Source organism: Streptopelia decaocto (assembly GCF_964273445.1).
Source record: "Streptopelia decaocto genome assembly, chromosome: 9".
NCBI lineage: Eukaryota > Metazoa > Chordata > Aves > Columbiformes > Columbidae > Streptopelia > Streptopelia decaocto.
In genome coordinates, this window is record NC_138664.1 from 14860115 (window position 1) to 14879267 (window position 19153).

At 37.7% G+C, this 19153-nt stretch overlaps 1 protein-coding gene across 1 annotated transcript; it reads left to right on the forward strand.

Annotated features, from left to right (window-relative positions):
• Positions 1-436: 436 nt before the first annotated feature.
• On the forward strand, positions 437-12700 carry FAM81A (family with sequence similarity 81 member A; the record flags this gene model as incomplete). The annotated part of the gene is made up of 8 exons (XM_082060916.1): positions 437-483; positions 1714-1987; positions 2746-2864; positions 9052-9181; positions 10297-10403; positions 11449-11584; positions 11956-12151; positions 12561-12700. 8 exons carry the CDS (start codon positions 437-439, stop codon positions 12698-12700), a joined length of 1149 nt encoding a protein of 382 aa, XP_081917042.1.
• Between the last annotated feature and the right edge of the window lie 6453 nt (positions 12701-19153).

The window sequence follows — 19153 nt, forward strand, 5'->3', positions numbered from 1 at the left end:
AGCCAATATTTTCTTAAGCTTTATGATAATCCTGCAGATTTTACTTTTTTAGTCATAGATTGATGAAGTCTGAGGGCAGCAGACCAACTGGGGACAAGAAGTTTGTTTGCCTTTGTCCTGCCAAACCAGTTCTGTGGGTCCACAACAGATTTCAGTTTCAAGGCTGTCAACCTTGCCTTTTTTTAGAGTATCATTTTCACTATAGAAAGCTTTCTACCAGTTTTCAGTTTTCCTTCTTTTGTTCTTTTGTATTGATTTTTATTTGCCTCTATTCTATAAGCAATATTTGAACTCCAAGATCAGAGCTGTCAGCGTAATCTTAAACTTTACTTAAAGGTTCACTCAAAGCAGAAGCATTAAGTTATTTCAGTGCCAGATATAAGCTATTAAATAATTCAATGTGTACTTTTTCAACAGACAAGTTATTGACCAGAAAATGGCCCAGCGAAGCCCAATCTTCCCAACTCTTGCCCCTTCTGAAAGGTACGGTTTGGAATGTAAAAAATAAAATCTTCATGTTGCAGAGTATTATGTGTCTCTCAGTTTCCTATCTATTGTAATGCTGTGACTTGGGACTTTGGCATTAGTATGCAAAGCAAAGTGAAATACTGTAGATTCATTCAAATCATGGCCCAAATCACAATTCCTTACTCAGCTTTTACTTAACCCTTTCCCAAAGAAATTAAATAGCTTAAACTGTAACTGAGTAGAGGTCCAAGACTACTATACTTTAACCAGTCTTCTAATAGCATGGAGTAAGGGTAAATACTCAGGGTCAGAAGTGACCTTTTTAGAGTCCTCATGCATCTGCATCAATATCACCATGGTGAAAATAAACTGTTAATTTGGCTCATCCACAGGAAACAAAATGGAGAATACATAGTAAAAGAAAAAGATCTTTTTCAAAGTGGGGTTGAACTTGTATGTTCCCTTCTGCTTCTGAAAAATGTCTTTATTCTTTCCAGAATATAGTGGCAGGAAAAGATTGCATGCATTAGCAGCCTAATTTTTTCCTTTGAGCACCCATGAGCTCCCTTGCTTTCCATGGAAGCTATGCAATGCAGAGCTCTCTTGAAAAATCTAGACAATCAGTGAAGGTATCCAAATGCAAGCTATTCTGGGGGGACATTTTGACTACTAAGATTACGAGAAGCTTGTCATGATTTTGGTATCTCCTTATTATCCACACCTACGTATGCTCCTGTCTGTTCCATGGGAGGACAAGCTTCTGTATGGTATTACAGGATAGCTGTAGAGACTGAAAAAAGGAATGGGCACAAGCAACTCTTTTTTAATCTTGGTCTGGTTTCATTTAACTTGCAACATCTACCTTCTATATAGTTACTGCTTTAAGCCTGAAAACTGTAGAGACAAATAGCAGTACATTTCAAACTCAGTAAAGGGGTCCTGAATTTGGATTCTTAGTCAAATTAGAGGTCTGAATTGTAACTACTTTGGCAATGCTAATGTCCTTTTCTTAAGATCCTACACTTTTGTAAGCTTCCTTAAAGAGCCCGTCCTGTCTCTGTACAAGATATGCACAGTAGCAAACACAGCACCCACTTTTTTGTAGCAGGGGGCCCTCCTGCTGTGAGTACTTTGGTGCTTCTCCCCAGTATTGCTACTAAGACAGCATCGCACTGTCTCCAGGGAAAAGACATCGTGGACTTTAGTGTAAGACCTTCACAATATCTGGATATTCTTCTCTACTAGACGGGTTCGAAACATCCCGCTGCACAGCCAGGCGCTGACAGCAGTCCCGCTGGCATCTGCAAGCCTGGTGGATCAGCTGGAAGACAGAATCCTAAGCCATGAAAAAACAACGGCGGCTCTTGTGGAACACGCTTTTCGCATTAAGGAGGACATTGTTTCCACTCTGCACAGAATGCAGAACAAAGGGGGGGGCGACCGGTTGGCTAGGCAACTCTTGGAAGAACACATCCGAAACATAACGGCGATCGTGAGGCAGCTTAATCGGGACATCGAGGTATGTTAAGAATTTTTCACAGGACTAATGCCATTTAGGCTACTTATTCCTTCTAATTTAGTAAGAAAGTTTGCCAGAGGATAAGTAAAGGTCAGACAAGGTCTGAAGATCCTGTAAGCTTATAAATTGTTTTTATAACTTGAAACACTGTTCACAAATTACATAATTCCTTAAGTGGCTGTGAAAATAGCACAGGATGTCAGCATATAAACACAGAAACTTTGTGGTACTAATAAGCTTGCTTTCAAAAGCTGCGCTGGAAAACCCTGAGAAAATGAATTAATGCGACACTAATACCCAGCTCAAGTTCAGTCCAAAGGCTGTGCTGTATAAACACTCGGAAATGCCTTGATCTATAATAAACTTTCTTGCACTTCCGACTTCTGACAACACCAAGCAGCCCAACCCAACTGCTCATTTTTATGACCTAATCGTATGCAGATATGTACTTCATGTCTGAGCTCTGCCGCAATGAGCAACAGGGGTGTGGTGGGGAAACCGAAAGGATAAAAATTAATATTTAAGCTTCCATTCGCTTGTCAAGTTATACTTTGTACATATTATGGTGTTTATGTGCAGACTGGATACTAAGAATAAGAAATAATAAATGACCTAAAAGTGCCTTGTTTAGTACAAGAAAAGGTTTTAATAAAGTAATAATCAAATAGTACGTGATGTTACTGAAAACAAACATGTGACATTTTATATGTACATTACATGTGACATAGAGTTTATATTTCCATATGAATGCTTTGTAGATGCTGCAGGAACAGATCCGTGTCAGAGACAATCTCAGCTATGGAACAAACTCTACTCTGAAGAGTCTGGAAATGCGGCAGCTTTCTGGCTTAGGGGATCTTCGGGGAAGAGTTGCAAGGTAAAAGTCAACACAGAAGTATGTTTTGGGGACTGGCTAATATTGCTGTAATCTTGAAGTATGAATGTTAATGATAATGGGCTTAATTCAACTTTGGCAAAATTCCCAGGATAATGTTGCTCAGTGTTTTCAAGAAAATGAATAATAATCTTTTGCATTCCAGTATTATACATTAAACTCACCCTTAATTCCTGAAATTAGTTTTTAATAAATTACATCAGATTCCTTATGAATTTGGATTTGGTTCAGCTTTGAAAAGTACTATGGTTAGAGCAGTCTATCTTTGAAACAAACTAATTAGCACAATTATAAAGGCAGCATGGAACAATCTGCACTTGTAAAGAACAGAATAGCTGCACATTTTTGCATATGTTTTAGAAGTAAAAATCTGTGCATTCAGTAATTAGTCAGTCATATTAAAAATTAAAAATAGGTTACCTGACACATTAAGGAACAGAAATCTATAAACCAGAGATTTCATAAGCTACTTGAAACTCCAGATTACAGTTGTGGAACTACACAGACTTCACATTGTGCCATCAATGACACATTTACAAACTCCAGTACAACAACATTTGCTTGAGTGCCTGTACAGTTGAACACAAAAGGTAGAGGATACGTACAGCTATAGAAAAATTACCTGATCTGGCCTAGAGCAGCTTGGCTAATAGCGTCAGTGGAATTATACTTGTCCTGAATTAGATCTATTGTCTATACTGTACAGATTTATTTTTTTTTTTGGTACTTCGAGTGATTTAGTGATAACTAAAGTAAAGTTTTCTCATCAGTTATTTGATTTTTGAAGTTTCCACTGTAACTTTCATAGCCGATTTTGTAAAGAATACTTTAGAGAGATTTTACTTATTTTTTTTTATTTCAGTTATGCACTGTCCTTAAGTAAACAGGAATGGACTAGACAAGCTTATTTTGTCAAATCAGAAAATTGATTGAAATAATATAGAGTGATAAACATAGACATTTATACCTATCTCACTGAGAAATCCCTGACAAGTTCACATGCTTAGATCTTCCTGCTTCTTTATATAAAAAATCCACTTTGAGATCACATGACATCCTGAGAGAGGTCTGTATTTGGAGCAATAGAGTTATTGACACCTTGTGAAGCAAAATATAATGCCTTTGCTTTTCATAACAGAACTCAAGAGAACAAACACGTGCCAGCATGAATTTGATAATGAGGCCTTTGCCTGTCCCAAGTATTTGGTGTGGGGATTGGGGGGATTAGCACAGTCTGCAACAGGATTCCTCCTTTATTTACTGAGGGCAATGCCCTTGTACTGTGACAGGCTTGCAATTTATCTGACAATTGTAGGAGATTATACTAATCTGCCTTATGTTAGATTGTGCAATGAATGTTGGGTATTTGTATTCATTTCCATAAGAGAATCAGTTTATTGTCTTGTAATGGTTACTTCAATTCAACGTTACGTTCTCTATGGTAAATTTTCCCTGAATGAGGAAGAAAGTAAGTTTTCCTTTATCAGAAATCAAGTTAAAGCAGTGTTCCATGGAGAAAGCTATTTGCCTTCTTTTACAGACATATTCTACTTTGAAAATTAGTGTTCCTGTGAATAATGACTATAGTAATATCTGGAGATCCTGGTCAAGCTGGCAGCTTGTGATGCTGTTGGCACTTTACAGATACTTAACCAGAAACTTGCCCTGAGACAAACACCTTCTGATTACTCTAGCCAATGTTCCTTAGAGAAAATAAGTTAAACTCACCTAATATAATCTTACTTTTACATCTGGTCCTGCTAGCTTTCAGATAAGTTCAAAGAGTGAAACCTCAGAAACACGACTGAATTACTGCAGGTTGCCAACTTACTGCACATCCGCTCTCAGCCACAGCCAAGGGATGGTGTGTGGCTCGGGCTGGAGTGACAGTCGGCTAATTTAACTCCAAGTGCATCACAGTAGCTCCAGGCTGGAAGTGTGCAGCTGGACAATCAGTGTCCATCAGTTTCTATATGACACATGATAGTACATCACCTACGTCTGAGCCTTTTGGTCATGTAATAATTTTAACATCGATCTCAGGATTCTGGCCAATTTTCAGTTCCAGTAATTACAGGCATACTAAACATCCTATTTAATTTCAATATTGGAGAGAGTGGTGTTTATTTCCCGATACCAACTGTTCTGTAGCATGTCAATATATCATTGAACAACTGCCTCATTATTTCTTGAGGGCTGCTGCTTTCATTGGTGAGAGCAGGGTTCCCTACACGCACACACAGTTCTGAAGCACGGCTCCACAACCACACTACCGACAGCTCTGGAGCAGGGAGATCCCAACAGCCTTCACATTAAGCTCACCTGCATCACAAAATCAACTAATATCCCTAGCAGAAGAAGACTGAGTACACATTACAGCTCACGTCTCTGAACCATTGCTCACTGAGCATAATTTACTGATGAATTTGTAAAGCATCATTATAGTGTTCACCATGAATGATGCTGTACATTTTCCTGAGAATCAGCATTAACTGTAAGAAAAATATTACCTCTATTAAATTCAGTGACACATTCAGCAGAAAATTAGATACATGCCAATAGATCCATTACTCCAGCCTCCTGTCCCTGATGTCTGCAATTTTATATAATGCAGATTTACCAGTTCTATTTCTAGCGATATTAGATCATAAAACTCACGAGTAGTGCCCTATTATTTATTTACAGAATAACTTGTGGACTATGATAATTTGTCTGGAAAATTTAAATACAGCAGCCTGGTCAAAACCATAGCAGTAGCTGTCTCTAGAAGCTTCCTGATAGCTGAAACATGCAGAGAAATGGCAGCTATGCATGTTCAAATTGGGCCTACTTTGCATATGTAGATGCATTACATTATAGATCTGATTCATTCCAGACGCTCTGGACTCATTACATGTAGGCAGATTTTCCTACACTGCACAGAAAATGAGTCTGATGCATCTGGGATGCAGTGCATTTACGAACCTCATCGGCACAACGAAAGTGCTGCACTCAGCTGCGGAGGAGCCGCTCACACGGCCTGACTGCGATCCCGCTCCAGGCTGCCCAGAATCCACCAGCTCTGCTGTTGCTGCCCACTGGGTCCCCTGAACACATCAACTTGCTTTTCACTACTTGTTCTTCAGCTACTTGTTTTTCACTGAAACACTGGTACTTTAACTGAAAAATCTCCTGCTATAATAAAACAGGAACATTAAAAATTTGTATGTACCGTTCTAGCGTATTTATGTAGCATCCTGTTGCAGAGTATTGGTGTAGTCATCAGCTTTATCTACTACTTGGCGATACTGAATAGAGCAACCATTGTGTATTTATTTCTTAGAGACTGAAGGCAACAGAAATATTACTTAGCATGCCAGAAAAATAACTACTGCTTTTGCTTACTATGACTTGCAAGGCAGCTGTTTGATGAATTCACTGCTTATATTAAACATTACTGGTTTATATTTCAGAATTATACTGTATTCTGAAACCAAGAATGATACTTGGCACTACAAAATCTCTCAATTTATTTGTAATTTCAGATAAGTACACAGCTTGGCAATCAGAACTTTCAGAAAATGTCCTCCAGAATCAAACAGAAGTAAAACGAACACATTCTAGTGCATCCTTGGCCCAAATTTCAATAGTGCATGTGTGCAACTGCACACGAAAAACCACACTGGATTGTTTGTATGACCAGCTTCAGCATTTCAGATGTGAAGACAGAATCATTTATTGTGCATTTCCTGATAAAACATGGTTCTATATAGAGCTCTTATATTTTTAAACTAGTGTTCTTCCTAGAAAACTTAATGTTTGAAAAAGTTGTTTTCAACTTCTGTCTTCATATCCATAGTCCATTGGCTTTCTTTATATAGACGGTCTGATTAAATTACCCAGGAACTTAAACCCAGTGTTCAGAAACATTTGGTTCTATTTTTAAGAAGAATTCTGGTATAATTTTATCATGATATTATAAAGAAGTATCAAACCAGAACTGTCAGAGGAAATTCAGTGGGGATTGCAGTGTGCCTTTTTTCCCCCCTCCTTTAAAAAAATTTAAATTAAAATTAAATTAAAATTTAAAAATATTTTAATTAAAAAAAAACAAGGAAAAATTCCAAACTATGATGTGCCCTTTTGATTAGATTACTGATGTTCTTCTGACCCACCATGCAGTAGAAACCTGAACCAATAGTGGTAGAAAGCCCATGTTTTTCCATATGTTCATCTTATTATTACCTCCCCATGCATTTGAAAGCTAGTGGAAGCATGGACTAAAGTTATGTAATTGTTGTAAGTTTTTAACTCAAAATGCATATTCACATGATTAATATCAGAATCTAATTTGTGTCTGGAGCACTCTAATATTTTCTTCCAGGTCAAAACTAATTGGGTGTATGTACAATATATACAGCAAAGAGACTTCTCTTTGACTACTTCAACATATAGAATATCGTTTTTAAAAAAAGAATGTAGGTTAAACACTGCATAACAACAGAAAATGGGATTTAAACTTTATTCAAACTTTGTTTAAAAGGGTGAAAATTTAATATCCCTGTAGAAAAATGAAATATTCCGATTAATACATACCAAGCTGACACTAAATTAACATAGCCAGAATTTTAATGTTTCAGTTACCATGCAACTCTATGGCCTCTTTGATCATGTAACTGAGTTCTGCAAAGAAGCGAGATCAATTGTGGTTAAACCCAAAACATTAATTTGCCTTAAAAACACTTGCGGATGCCTGCTGTTTACATTTGCTACAGTACTTTCAAAGCTCTTGCTTTTTACTTCTTCTATGGTGCCTCAGAGAAACAAACTAACCATTTTTGTGAGTTCATAGGCTTTTGGTGACTCGATGCAGATGATTTCATTCCTCTGATTCTCTCTGATTGATCACAACAACATGAAGAGATTTGGCTTCTCTCATCTTTTAAAGAAACTGCCTGATTGTAAGAGCTACAAGTACGGTTCACTGCTACGTAAACCATAGCTGGTCTTTCTACAGATATTACTAATCAGTCTTGCAATGTTGAACTGCTAAACTATAAATTATTTTCCACACGTTTTATAATTTCTTTGTCTTATTTTGAATTACTGATTATTTTCATGTTGAACTTTTACCATAATACTAAGCAGATGCTGTGTTTGTCATTTTAGCTGTTACTTTCCCTTCACGATTAATGATAATGGTAGTTGCTGTAACCGAGGTGATGAAAATGTGTGTTGCAATGAAAGCCTTCAAACTGAGATCTACTAAAAAGAGGTTAAAATGTGCCATTGGTTTAGGTAATGATTTAACGTGCCTCAGCTCGTTCTTCCGTTTTACTGCCTTTTTCTGCCTTAAATTGTAACGGCTATCTGTTCCCCATTGGTTTCATAGATCAAATATGGTAACATTGCCGATTACATATTTCCCTTAACAAAAAAATATACGTGAGTCATACTTCACAGCAGTCTTACTCTTGAAATTACAGTACTTATATTTTACAGCTCAGTTAATGTCCTTATTGTATGTAGATGAAACTGACCTGGCCAAAGGATTTTTGAAATGTGGTAGAAAATGCACAGATTCTACAGCACATTTATCCTGAACAGTTCCAGATCTACAATTCATAGTCTTTTGTGAGACATTGCTTTCAAAGACAGTTTTACCTAAATAAAGACTAATAACCGTAAAATTTGCCCCGCATTGTTTACTATACATTAATTGTATACTGCTATTTCACAAATTAAAAAAAAAAGATGTAAAACTCAGAGGAACATAGCTACAATAATGAAAAAACAGTCCTCAATTATTTAGGCTTCTAATCATGTAGGTGAAATCATGCACACGTTACTAGATGTCTTTTGGAGTATGACAAAAATACAAGGTATTGAAATTCTGCATCTTTGCATTTCTAATGTGATTTTCCTGACTGATAACAACACAGTTTATACATATCGCATCAGTGCCAAGAAAAGAGGAATGTATGTGTCAGACAACTTGACTTCCAGTCCTATTTGGGCGCAGTTTGCTGAATACTATGAGATATATCACCATTCTTATAGTCTCATAAGACATTGTTTTGCTAGACAGCCAGCAATTTCACAGAACTGCCTAGTCTAAAATGGATAATTTAAAAAGCCTGAACCTTGTATTCTATTCAGCTGTTGCTTTTGTATTTATTTTTTCAAACAGATGTGATGCTGGGTTAGCCAGACTGTCTGCAGAGCATAAAATTACATATGAAAGACTTCAGAGCCTAAGTAAAGATCAACACACCTCCAAACTGATCTTAGAATCTAAAATCAAAGAGGCAGAAATACAGGTATGGTATTTGGATCAGAATGATTCATGTACGGGTGAGAGTTGTAGTCTAATTCACACAGACTCCATTACTGCTTGTTATTACCCTGGGAGGTCACATATTTACAAATGGAGAGGTGTATGTGCTCACAGTCCTTATTAGATCAAATATTGGTACCCAGGTGCAATATTGCACTGGTCTAACTGAGAAGAGGCCCTCAATTTGGTGCCTTTAGCATGCTGTGTAGAAGGGGATAGTATCTAAAGGCACCTGAAAGTGTCCAGGAATGAAGTCAGTGATCACTGAACAGCTTCTTGAGGTTGGAATGTGAACATGACATGGATGCTCTGCGAAACCAACACAACAATGCAACATCAGTGTCTCTCCCTGTATGTTTTGGGCTGCCCAGGATAATTTCATATGTATTTGAACACAATAGTGAGCAGTAGATGCAAGCAGAGACTTAAAACACTTAGGAAAAGTATTCTTCCTATGTCCATCTCAAGGCCTCATTTTTGGGGGCAACAAAAGTATTTTACATCTTCATTTTGTGCTAGGTGAATGGTTAAAATCCACTTTGTGTTTCTCAGAAGACTCAATGTAACGCATCAGCATGCCAGGAGCATATTGCCATTAATCTTGTGAAACAGAACAGTCGGTTTTGTAAAACTGGGATGATTGTTTTAGTGAGAAATATTTGCTTTTAGTAATGGCCTATGCCCAGTTAAATCCAACAGTTTTATCACTGCAGTAGCCATTATACATGAAGTGATGAAGAATATTACTCAGTATTGGTGGAGTGCTTTGCCATTCTTTTATTCTGCTTATAGGACAACATAGAGATGTACGTATTATGCAAATTCAGCTGTCTCAAGGGGGAAGCAGGCAGATGCTTTCAAGAGAAGACTATTAAAATAATTTATGGCTGAAAAATTACAGTTTTCACAATGTAGATACCTTCATCTTGTGAGACAGTATATTTTTCATGATCAAGTAAAACGTGCAAATTCAATAATTTTTGAAATGTCAGCAAAAATAGCCCCTCTTTAAGATCTCCTCTACTGGTATGAAAACGTCCCAAATGAGACTGTGATGAAACACCGTTGAAAAATAGTAAATTCTGAATTTTGTTTCAGATTTCTCATCTTCTGAGCAGAGTAGAGCAATCAATAATGCAACAAGAAGCAAAGCTGAAGATTGCCTACAAAGAGAGCAACCAACAGCTCCATCTTCTGGATATGAAGTGAGTGCCAGGAAACCTTGCTGCTCCGTTTTCCAAGCTTGGCTGTTGTCGTCTTCAGGTTTACAAAAGCATGAACCTGTTTAAATACATATGTGTGCTCAAGAGTTACTACAAGAGCACAATGGTCTGTCAGGTAGGACTCACTTTCAACAAGAATTCTGCCCCTAATGTGGTAAGACCATTTTGAAAAGCCCATTAAGTCCCTAGTTAAGTATCCAGGCAGAACTTGTATTGAAGAACACAAGTAAGGATTTTGGCAAGAGTAGCCTGGTGCCTTTTTGCAAGAACTGTAGAAAGCAAAAGAAGCTGGAGGTGGCTGTTGAGAGCAGGGCAAGAAGTTCAACTCAAGGAACCCGGAAGCAAGGCACAGCATTCACAAAGTGTTATTGCTTTAAATTGGCTTCAAATATGAATAGATAACTCAAATACCTAAATTATTAACGATAAGCTACTCTGCTATTACTAGATATTATACAGGGATACATTCAATTTAGATACTAATTCGTCTCCAGGCATTTCACTCAGTCGCAGTGCCGGCTTAAGCCATCCACATCCTTACCGCTTATTGCCCTCCTCCTGTAATCCCGTCAGTTACACCAGTAAAACTATTTGCAAACCAGATGAAAGAATACATCCAGATCTCAAATATTCACTGGAAAAAAGACTGTCTAAAGAAACACTTTCAGTGGCACACTTGGTTGGTGTTAACTCGAGGTGGGTATAGGCAATGCAAGTGGGGCTATATGAACCAGCATTGCCACTAAAATAAATGGGTACTAAATCTTTGTTCAGATTTAACACCTATGGAAAAGAAGATTATCATCTGCATGGATGACCATAGTCTGTTTTCAGTGCTGCAAAAAATTTGCATCTACTGTGCCTCAGTCTAGTAGCATTAAAGTTCAAAGATTCACCTTAATATGCTGTCAAGAATGTATTAAATTGTCATGGATTTATTTTTATGAACATATTCATAAAGAAAGTCACTGCTGAATGACCAAAAATTCTGCTCTCTGATATCTGCTCATTTCTATTATGCTCTTAGATTAAAAAATGCTATTGAGGAACTGAGCAACCAGATTTTGTCTGCACGTAGCTGGATGGAACAGGAACATGAAAGGCATGAAAAAGAGCTTGTCCAAAAAATTGACCAACTCTCATTGACTTTTAAGGAAAACACTGTAAGTTTCATTCAAATGTCCTAATAATATCTCTTGGGAAGTATTCAAAAGCATTACTAATAGCTAAGATGATGTAATTGAGGTATTATTTGAGTGAGATTTCAGACCTCCTCAATATTTGTATTTTCACTGATGTCAAGTACAACATCCCCACAGTCTGAGCACCTTCAAATCTGATCACTTCTAAATAGATCAGTATTTCAGCCTACAGTAATCAAGCCAGTTTAAACCATTTTATAAAAAGTTATAATTCTTTACCCCTTTGAATTCCACATAAAAGATGATAAATTGATGTCTATTGCATATTTGGGAAAGACTACTGCAATTTCAGATGCAGAGTAAATAATCAAAACTATTTTTCCCGGCTCCAGGAAATGAGTGAAAGAAATATAGAGATGAAATTCAACCAAATGGCAGAGAAAATTGACAAAATTGAAGAAATACAGAAGATAACCATGGAAGCACATGAAGCAAAACAGTCAGAAGAAAAGATAAATATTCGCATTGGCAAACTTCAAAATGAGATAAATGAAGATATAAAAGAAATGAAAGCTGAAGTTAATGCTGGTAGGACCATAGTTATCAAGTTCTTTATTCTGAATTGTGGTAACAATTACTGACTCATAATAATATGCAAAATGCCTTTGCTTGTATCGAAGTAGACTTTGGGGACAGATGTAACGGTTGCACCTGTGACATTAAAAAGCATTTTTACTAAGTGTGAAATTCACAGCGAGAGGTGACATCTTATTAGCTTATAAGTGCTCTCCCCACGGCATGCATAGGCACAGCCTGGCTGCCATCGGGGGCATTTCTGCCATCAGCACACAATTACAGGCCTATTTTTCTTCAGAACGTCTGTTATATTCCTGCTATAAAGCAGAGAGCACGTTATGGTAGAAAGCACATTCTGATAGAAATTATGCGATACTCTTGCTTTTGCTTATTAACTAATTTGATTCTCACCTGCAACTAGGATTTGCAGCTATCTATGAGAGCATTGGGTCTCTACGGCAAGTTCTAGAAGCGAAAATGAAGCTGGACAGAGATGAACTACAGAAGCAGATCCACCAAATGAAGCAGGAGGTTCCCACATGGGGAGAGGCTGGGCCATGACTGCAAGATTTTGCCTGAGAGATTCATGTTTTCCTGGCTAAACAGGCAGACTATAATCTTGTTCCAGCCTGTAACCCAGATTAAGTGCATGTACCAAATGACATGCTGCTGTTGCGCAGGTCCGCATGTTTACTCTGAGCAGTGAACGTCAGTTCTTCATAGATGAACTGACCACAGGCTTTTACAGGCTGAGGTGCTGATTTGCCACTGCACTACTCTAGTTGCTCTCAGGAGATTAAGCACCATGCATAACTGGAGTAATATATTGGTAAAGCTGGCACCTAACTTGCTAAAGGCATTCCAGTGCTCCCCAGTTTTGCAGGCTTGATCAGGAAGGTATATGCTTATATATGGAAAAGCGCCTGCACACACACCTCTTTAAAAACAAACAAACATAAGGAAATGAAAAAAGAACCCTCAACTAAAACAAACAACAAACAAAACACAACAAGTTTATATCATTTGTTTAGCATCAGTTTGGCAAGGCTTTCCACCTTTATACAAATCACTTAATTGAAGTCAAGAGACATTTTTACAGTGACTTTCTCTACTATTGGCTTCCTGGGGAGACAGAATTGGCACTGAACTGACCAGTTTTCAAAATCAAGATACCATCAGAAAATCTTTGTTTAATTTTGCAAATATCTTCTGTGTATGTGTGTAAACTAAGTAGTGTTATATAATGTAGTTGTAGACTAAGAAGATTCATGCATAACGTAAAGACTTAACTCACGTGGTCTTAAGTATTGTGACCTTTTAAAATTAATAACCAAGTGGAGGTGAGACAAGGTAAAAAGTGTATATAGAGTATTTTATATGTGTTTCTGTGACTTGTTTCATTATATTAATAAAAACTTTGAAAGGTTTGAAAACAAAAGAGAAGGTGATAATCTAACTGAGTCTGGAGAATGTAATGTAAAATAAAATGCAGTTTATTATCTGCTTAGAAATTTTTATTGAAGTAAAACAACTCATCCTTCAAATTTAAGTAGACTTTAATAATTTAGCAGATTCAAATTGCTAATTGCATCCACATTATTTGCAAATAACAATGGTGCTTGTTTCCGTTCCCAGAACGGATTACATAACAAAAATCAGCACCCAAAACACATCTTAATCTAGACAGGGAATATATATTATGTTGATTTTATATCTTCATTCATAGCTTGACAATGATCCTCATGTCTGTGAGTCATGCAGGACTAAGCACTCATGAAAAGATTTCATGCAGTATCCTATTAATTCATACTATTAACAGTAATTCATATACACAAATACAATTAATTTACAAATAATTACTGTTAATGTAAATAAATTACTATGATGTCTCTGCACTGTCCTTACTGGACCTTTCTTTCAGCCAGTATTGCAAAACCATATCGCTCTTCGGGAAATCAATGGCAAATTTCTCATCACCTTCATGAAAGAAGGTTTGACCCACGGAGTCACCTTTTAAAAAAAGAAATATAAATTTTCCAAAAACTTAAACTCATTAACTTCAGTAGGACAGCGTTAGTGCGTAAGAATCGAGGAAATGCATACATTCTTACAGGATTAGCACCTAAGTTTATGTTCACTTCCTACAGAGTTGAAAGTAATTTAATTTATCAAAGATACATGGAATTTTTGCAAGTCTGGCTTCCAATGCTCTCTGATAACAAAATCGCCTCTGCTATTCCTATCTTGTATCATCCATGTGCTGTGAAATGTATTTACAATGGCAGCTAAGGGGAAAGCCCAGTTCACTAAAGGGAGACAATGAAACGCTTGCAAATATTTCTTAAGAATTGTCTTTAAAATTCATTCATTCTTCATGTTTGTATTCTTATATATTCTTAAATATTTAGCCATATGCAGTGGAAAAGCTATCACCGGTGTTTTATAAAAAAGAACAAAGAAAGAAGCAAAAACAGACAGAACAAAAACCCAACAATTTTTTTCTTCTGTAATTGGAAATCTGTACCTGAGAGAATCTGGTATGATATGAAGAGCATACAAGGAATCAGAGAAACAATTTATATAGGACTTTAATAAAATGGTTCTCTTGTAAAAATATTGTGTGATTCATCCAGATATAAAACAACATATAAAACCCCATCCAATTTTACTTTTGCTGTTTTGAAACTATTTTTTCCCAAATCTCAGCTAAGGCAAATAACTAAAAGCCCAACTAAACCAATATTGAAGTACAAGCTACTGTCAAGCAGTGCCTTATGGGGACTTGTATGCTGGGACAGACAGACAGGGTGAGTGAAACCTGGCTGTACACACGGACACAGAGAGCTGCAGCACGTCTATTGCCCACGCTCTTCTCCCAGTGCTCCAGAGTCACTTGTGGAAGGGAATCACGTATTCCAGACCAAGAGAGTTCTGCAGAACAAGTGAAGAAAAGCCAGAATAGAAAACAGCAATATGAAGAAAGACTGAAATCTCTGGAGAAGTCACAGAGAAAAAGAGTCAGAAGAGTGGAGCAGTGGAATGGCAGCTGCATGGGCAAAAGCAAGGAAGAGTAGCTGCCTGCTGAAGCACAGAACAGGCGCGCAGAGTTTAGAAAGAACCAAAAGTTACAAAAAATAATATATTTGACACAAAACACAGAATCCACAAGGATGTGAACATCAGTTAATTTGTCACAATTCATGCTCCCTACTTACTTGCCTGCTGCACTTTACTCCGCTCAGTTGGAAAAACAAATTGAGTCTGTTTTCTCTCAAGTTACTTTCCTTTTTGGTTGTGGTGGGGTTTTTTGTTGAGGATTTTTTGTTAAGTTTTCTGCACAAAACAGGTCAACAATGTCTAGTCTGTCAGGGAGGGCTCATATGTGATAATTAACAGCCAAGTTCTTCCAGGGAGAATTACACTCCCTGTATCTTTCAATCATCTTAAAGTTGTATGGCAAAACCCCCTCTCCGGACACATGGTATGAAATTTGGGGTTGTCATATGCAGGGACAGGAGTTGGACTCGATGATCCTTGTGGGTCCCTTCCAACTCAGGACATTCTATGATTCTACGACCACTGCTCTGCCACCCAAACACCTAACTTAAGTGGACTCTTGATAGGACAAGATGTAATGGGATTAAATTTCAAGCACAGAGGACACAAAACCTAATTTATGACGTTCTTTCCTCCACATCCATTAATTTTTTAAGCAATTTGTGTTTTACAGAAGATTCAGATGAAGTTTCACAGGAATTTTTAATATTTCCTAAACTTTTTTCTTCTTCCTACTTCTCTAAAAAAAAAACAACCACAAACCAAACCCAGCCAAAACCAGACCACTTCCTCTCCTGAAGTTCCCAAATCTTTCTTTTGTCAGCTACTTAGCATGCAGAAGGCTTAAACCACTTGCAGTGTGCAAACCATAATATTCAGTAAGCTGTCTGAATGACATAGCAAGTGTCAAAGGATAAAATAACTAAACAATTTTAAGTTGGGTACATGCCTTTGACATTAGTATGTGAGAACACAGTAGAACTATAGTGCACTGCAGTGAAGTTCCTAATTGTGTTATTTAGACATGTATTCCCGTAATGGAAACGTCAAATGAGAGACATGACAAGTCGATGAAGCTCTCCTATGTGCACAGGACAGATTCCTCCCGTGATACTCCCCACAGTGTAAGACATTCAGAGGTGAATTTGAAAGAAAATAATGGAAATTTAGTGCAAAGCGTCTATTGAATTGGCCACAGGGTGTCACTGTTACTCTTGGCAAGCAAAAGAAGCTGCTCACTCTGTGTGATCCATAGATGGTGCAGTACCACTGAGGTGGGTCTGAAAATATTTAACAATATTATGCATTCTGACAACAAACAAACAAATCAACCACCAAAAAACCCTCACAACATTCTAAAGACATCACTGTGTAAAATCTCAAGAAAGTCAGATGCTTAGTTAAGCAAAAGTCTCTGAGGGTGATTGTGATGGTCCTTCAGACAATGTGCGAGGAATGCTGAGTGGGAACCAGAGCTTGCTGCTACCTTTTGTCAGCAGAACTTGGGTCAACACAAAGCATTTAAAAAAAAGAAAGCAAGGAAAAAAAAAAGAAAGGTTCCTCTCCCCACATTGCCTCCCTCTCCAAGCCTGACTCTGGCTGAAAGACCACAGGATAATCTGAACAGTTACTACCCAAATGAAGCTCTGGGCCTAGGACAAAAAGCTGCTTTTAATCCATGCAAGGGTTATCTCAGTAAATAATATAGTGGAATAGCCTCAAACATTGCAAAGTATGTGGGAGAGCCATAACTTTTGTGAAAAAATAGTGAAAAAATTGTTTTGATCTTAGCAGAGCATCAGTGATGTATACTGAACTATGATCTCCTTTAACAAGAAAACTGAAGTAGTAATTGTCATAAAACTAAAAGCCTGAACTGTATGAGAGGATGAGAAGGAACTGCTGGTGAGAGAAGAGAAAGGAGATTTGCTTCTTGCAGAGCTACAGGAACGAAAATAACATGCATCACGCACTGCTGCACATCCTCCAAACAGTTACTTTCATTAAACCTGACTTCAGTTTCTGCTAAGAGTCATTTTCAAATGCCATCAGTAAACAGGCTTCCATTATACACAGCTGAGTTAAACCACCCTATAAATGAAGACAGATTTTACTGGCTTTGCCATATCACTCTTGTGCTACCATCTCCTGATGGTATGGGGACTGTGAGGTAGGCATCCACTTTGCTAGGTGGCCTTTGTCATCTCGCTACCTCCACTGAGAATAATTTAAACGGTTCACTAATAGCATATCGGAATATACATCTGCATATATAACACTGAATTTCCATGTGTGCCACGTTCTTTTCTTCTTTACTAGTCTTGAGAACTGTAATTTCAGTACATTGCGAGTATCTTATCACACATAAACTATGAAATTCTAGGAAGGTATAGCACCTCAAAGTAGAGCTTTTAAAATGCAGAAGTTAAAACAGATTTTATGCTACCACCATGCTTTGAAAAGATAAATGCTAACCTGTTTGCTACTATAAATAATAGAGCTTATTTACTTCGCAAAGACCTTATGGGGATTGATCACTTTGTATCTTACACAAGTTTGAATATGTGAAGTGCTGTGACCCAATTCCACATATGCTTTCCTTTGAGAGATTAATCTCCCTAAAATGAATGTGGCAGCTCACAGCATACAGTAAACTGCTTGCTTACCTCTTTGCATGTATAATGTTTTATGTTGCAAATTGAAAGGGATTGCTGGTCTCTGTTATGGTCTCCTGGTATCTTGCCACGTTAGCAAAATCTCAACCATAACTGGAAACCCAAAATGTTAAGTAATCATGGGCTAACGAGACAAAAAATGAATACTGTAATATTATCACAATTTGTAGTAATGTATTTTGATTATCCAGAGTGAGGGGAGACTAGAAAAATCCAAATAATACTGGCACCAGGAGACAGAGCACAGTGGTGAGATACTGGATCTCCTGACAGATTTGGGGCTAGTTTGCAATCATTATCTATAGCTCTGTGCCCTTTATTTCAGTGAAGTACCTAGTGGTAAATTGATTATTTACATTCATTAGGTTGCCCTGTGGCTGTAGTAACTCCCACACTACAGTAAATTAAAGAAAAAAAAAAAGAAGTAAGATTGAGTAGTATTCTGTCCCAGAGGCCCTCCTGCCACCTGATGTCACTGTTCTTGTCAGGCAGAGGCAGGCAGGCTGCATGTCTGCCAGAACTGACAGCTCTGGGAAGGATTTCAGCAGGTAGGAAGCACTTAGGGAAGTCATACAAATTATTTTGGTAAGCCAAAAGATAATGCCTTATGGAGGGTAGTTGTTAAGACAAATCTATCAACCAAGACAAAATAAATACTCAGTTAACTGCCAGTCTCCCTGTGGCCTGCCGGGCATGGGCTGGGACTGCCTGACCCTGGTGCACACACAAATGGGCAGAACTGCACACGGCAAACACGGCCCAGGGAAAAACCCTCCTCCACCTGCACTGCCACGGCTGCCTTCCCAGTAAAGCACCGTGAAACAGGAGAAACTCCATGAATAAGAAGATAGTTGTCTGACACACAAGATCTAAGTCCAAGCAGAGACCAAAGAACCTCATACATTTCATGATGACTGTGAAGCTTTTCCTGCTTGTCATTGGCCCTGAAAAGAGTCCTTGCCAAGTTGATGGGGAAACAACTGAGGATTCAAGGTGAGATATAAACAACGAGGACAAGAATGGAATAATCTATGCTACAGCAAGGTAATCATCTGTGTTCACATCTCACAAAGACAATGGAATATTATGGTATTAAAAAAAGAAGAGCAAAATTTTCACTGAGATATTTTAATCATTTAGAAGTTTAAGAAGGAGATATAAATAAAATGCACAGCTATGCTCATTTGAGAACCATTCATGAGCAGCAGAGAAACCATGAAAGGCCTGTTGGAACAGCGGCACAAGGTCTGGCTCTCAGGGTCTTCTCAGTCCAAGGCTACAC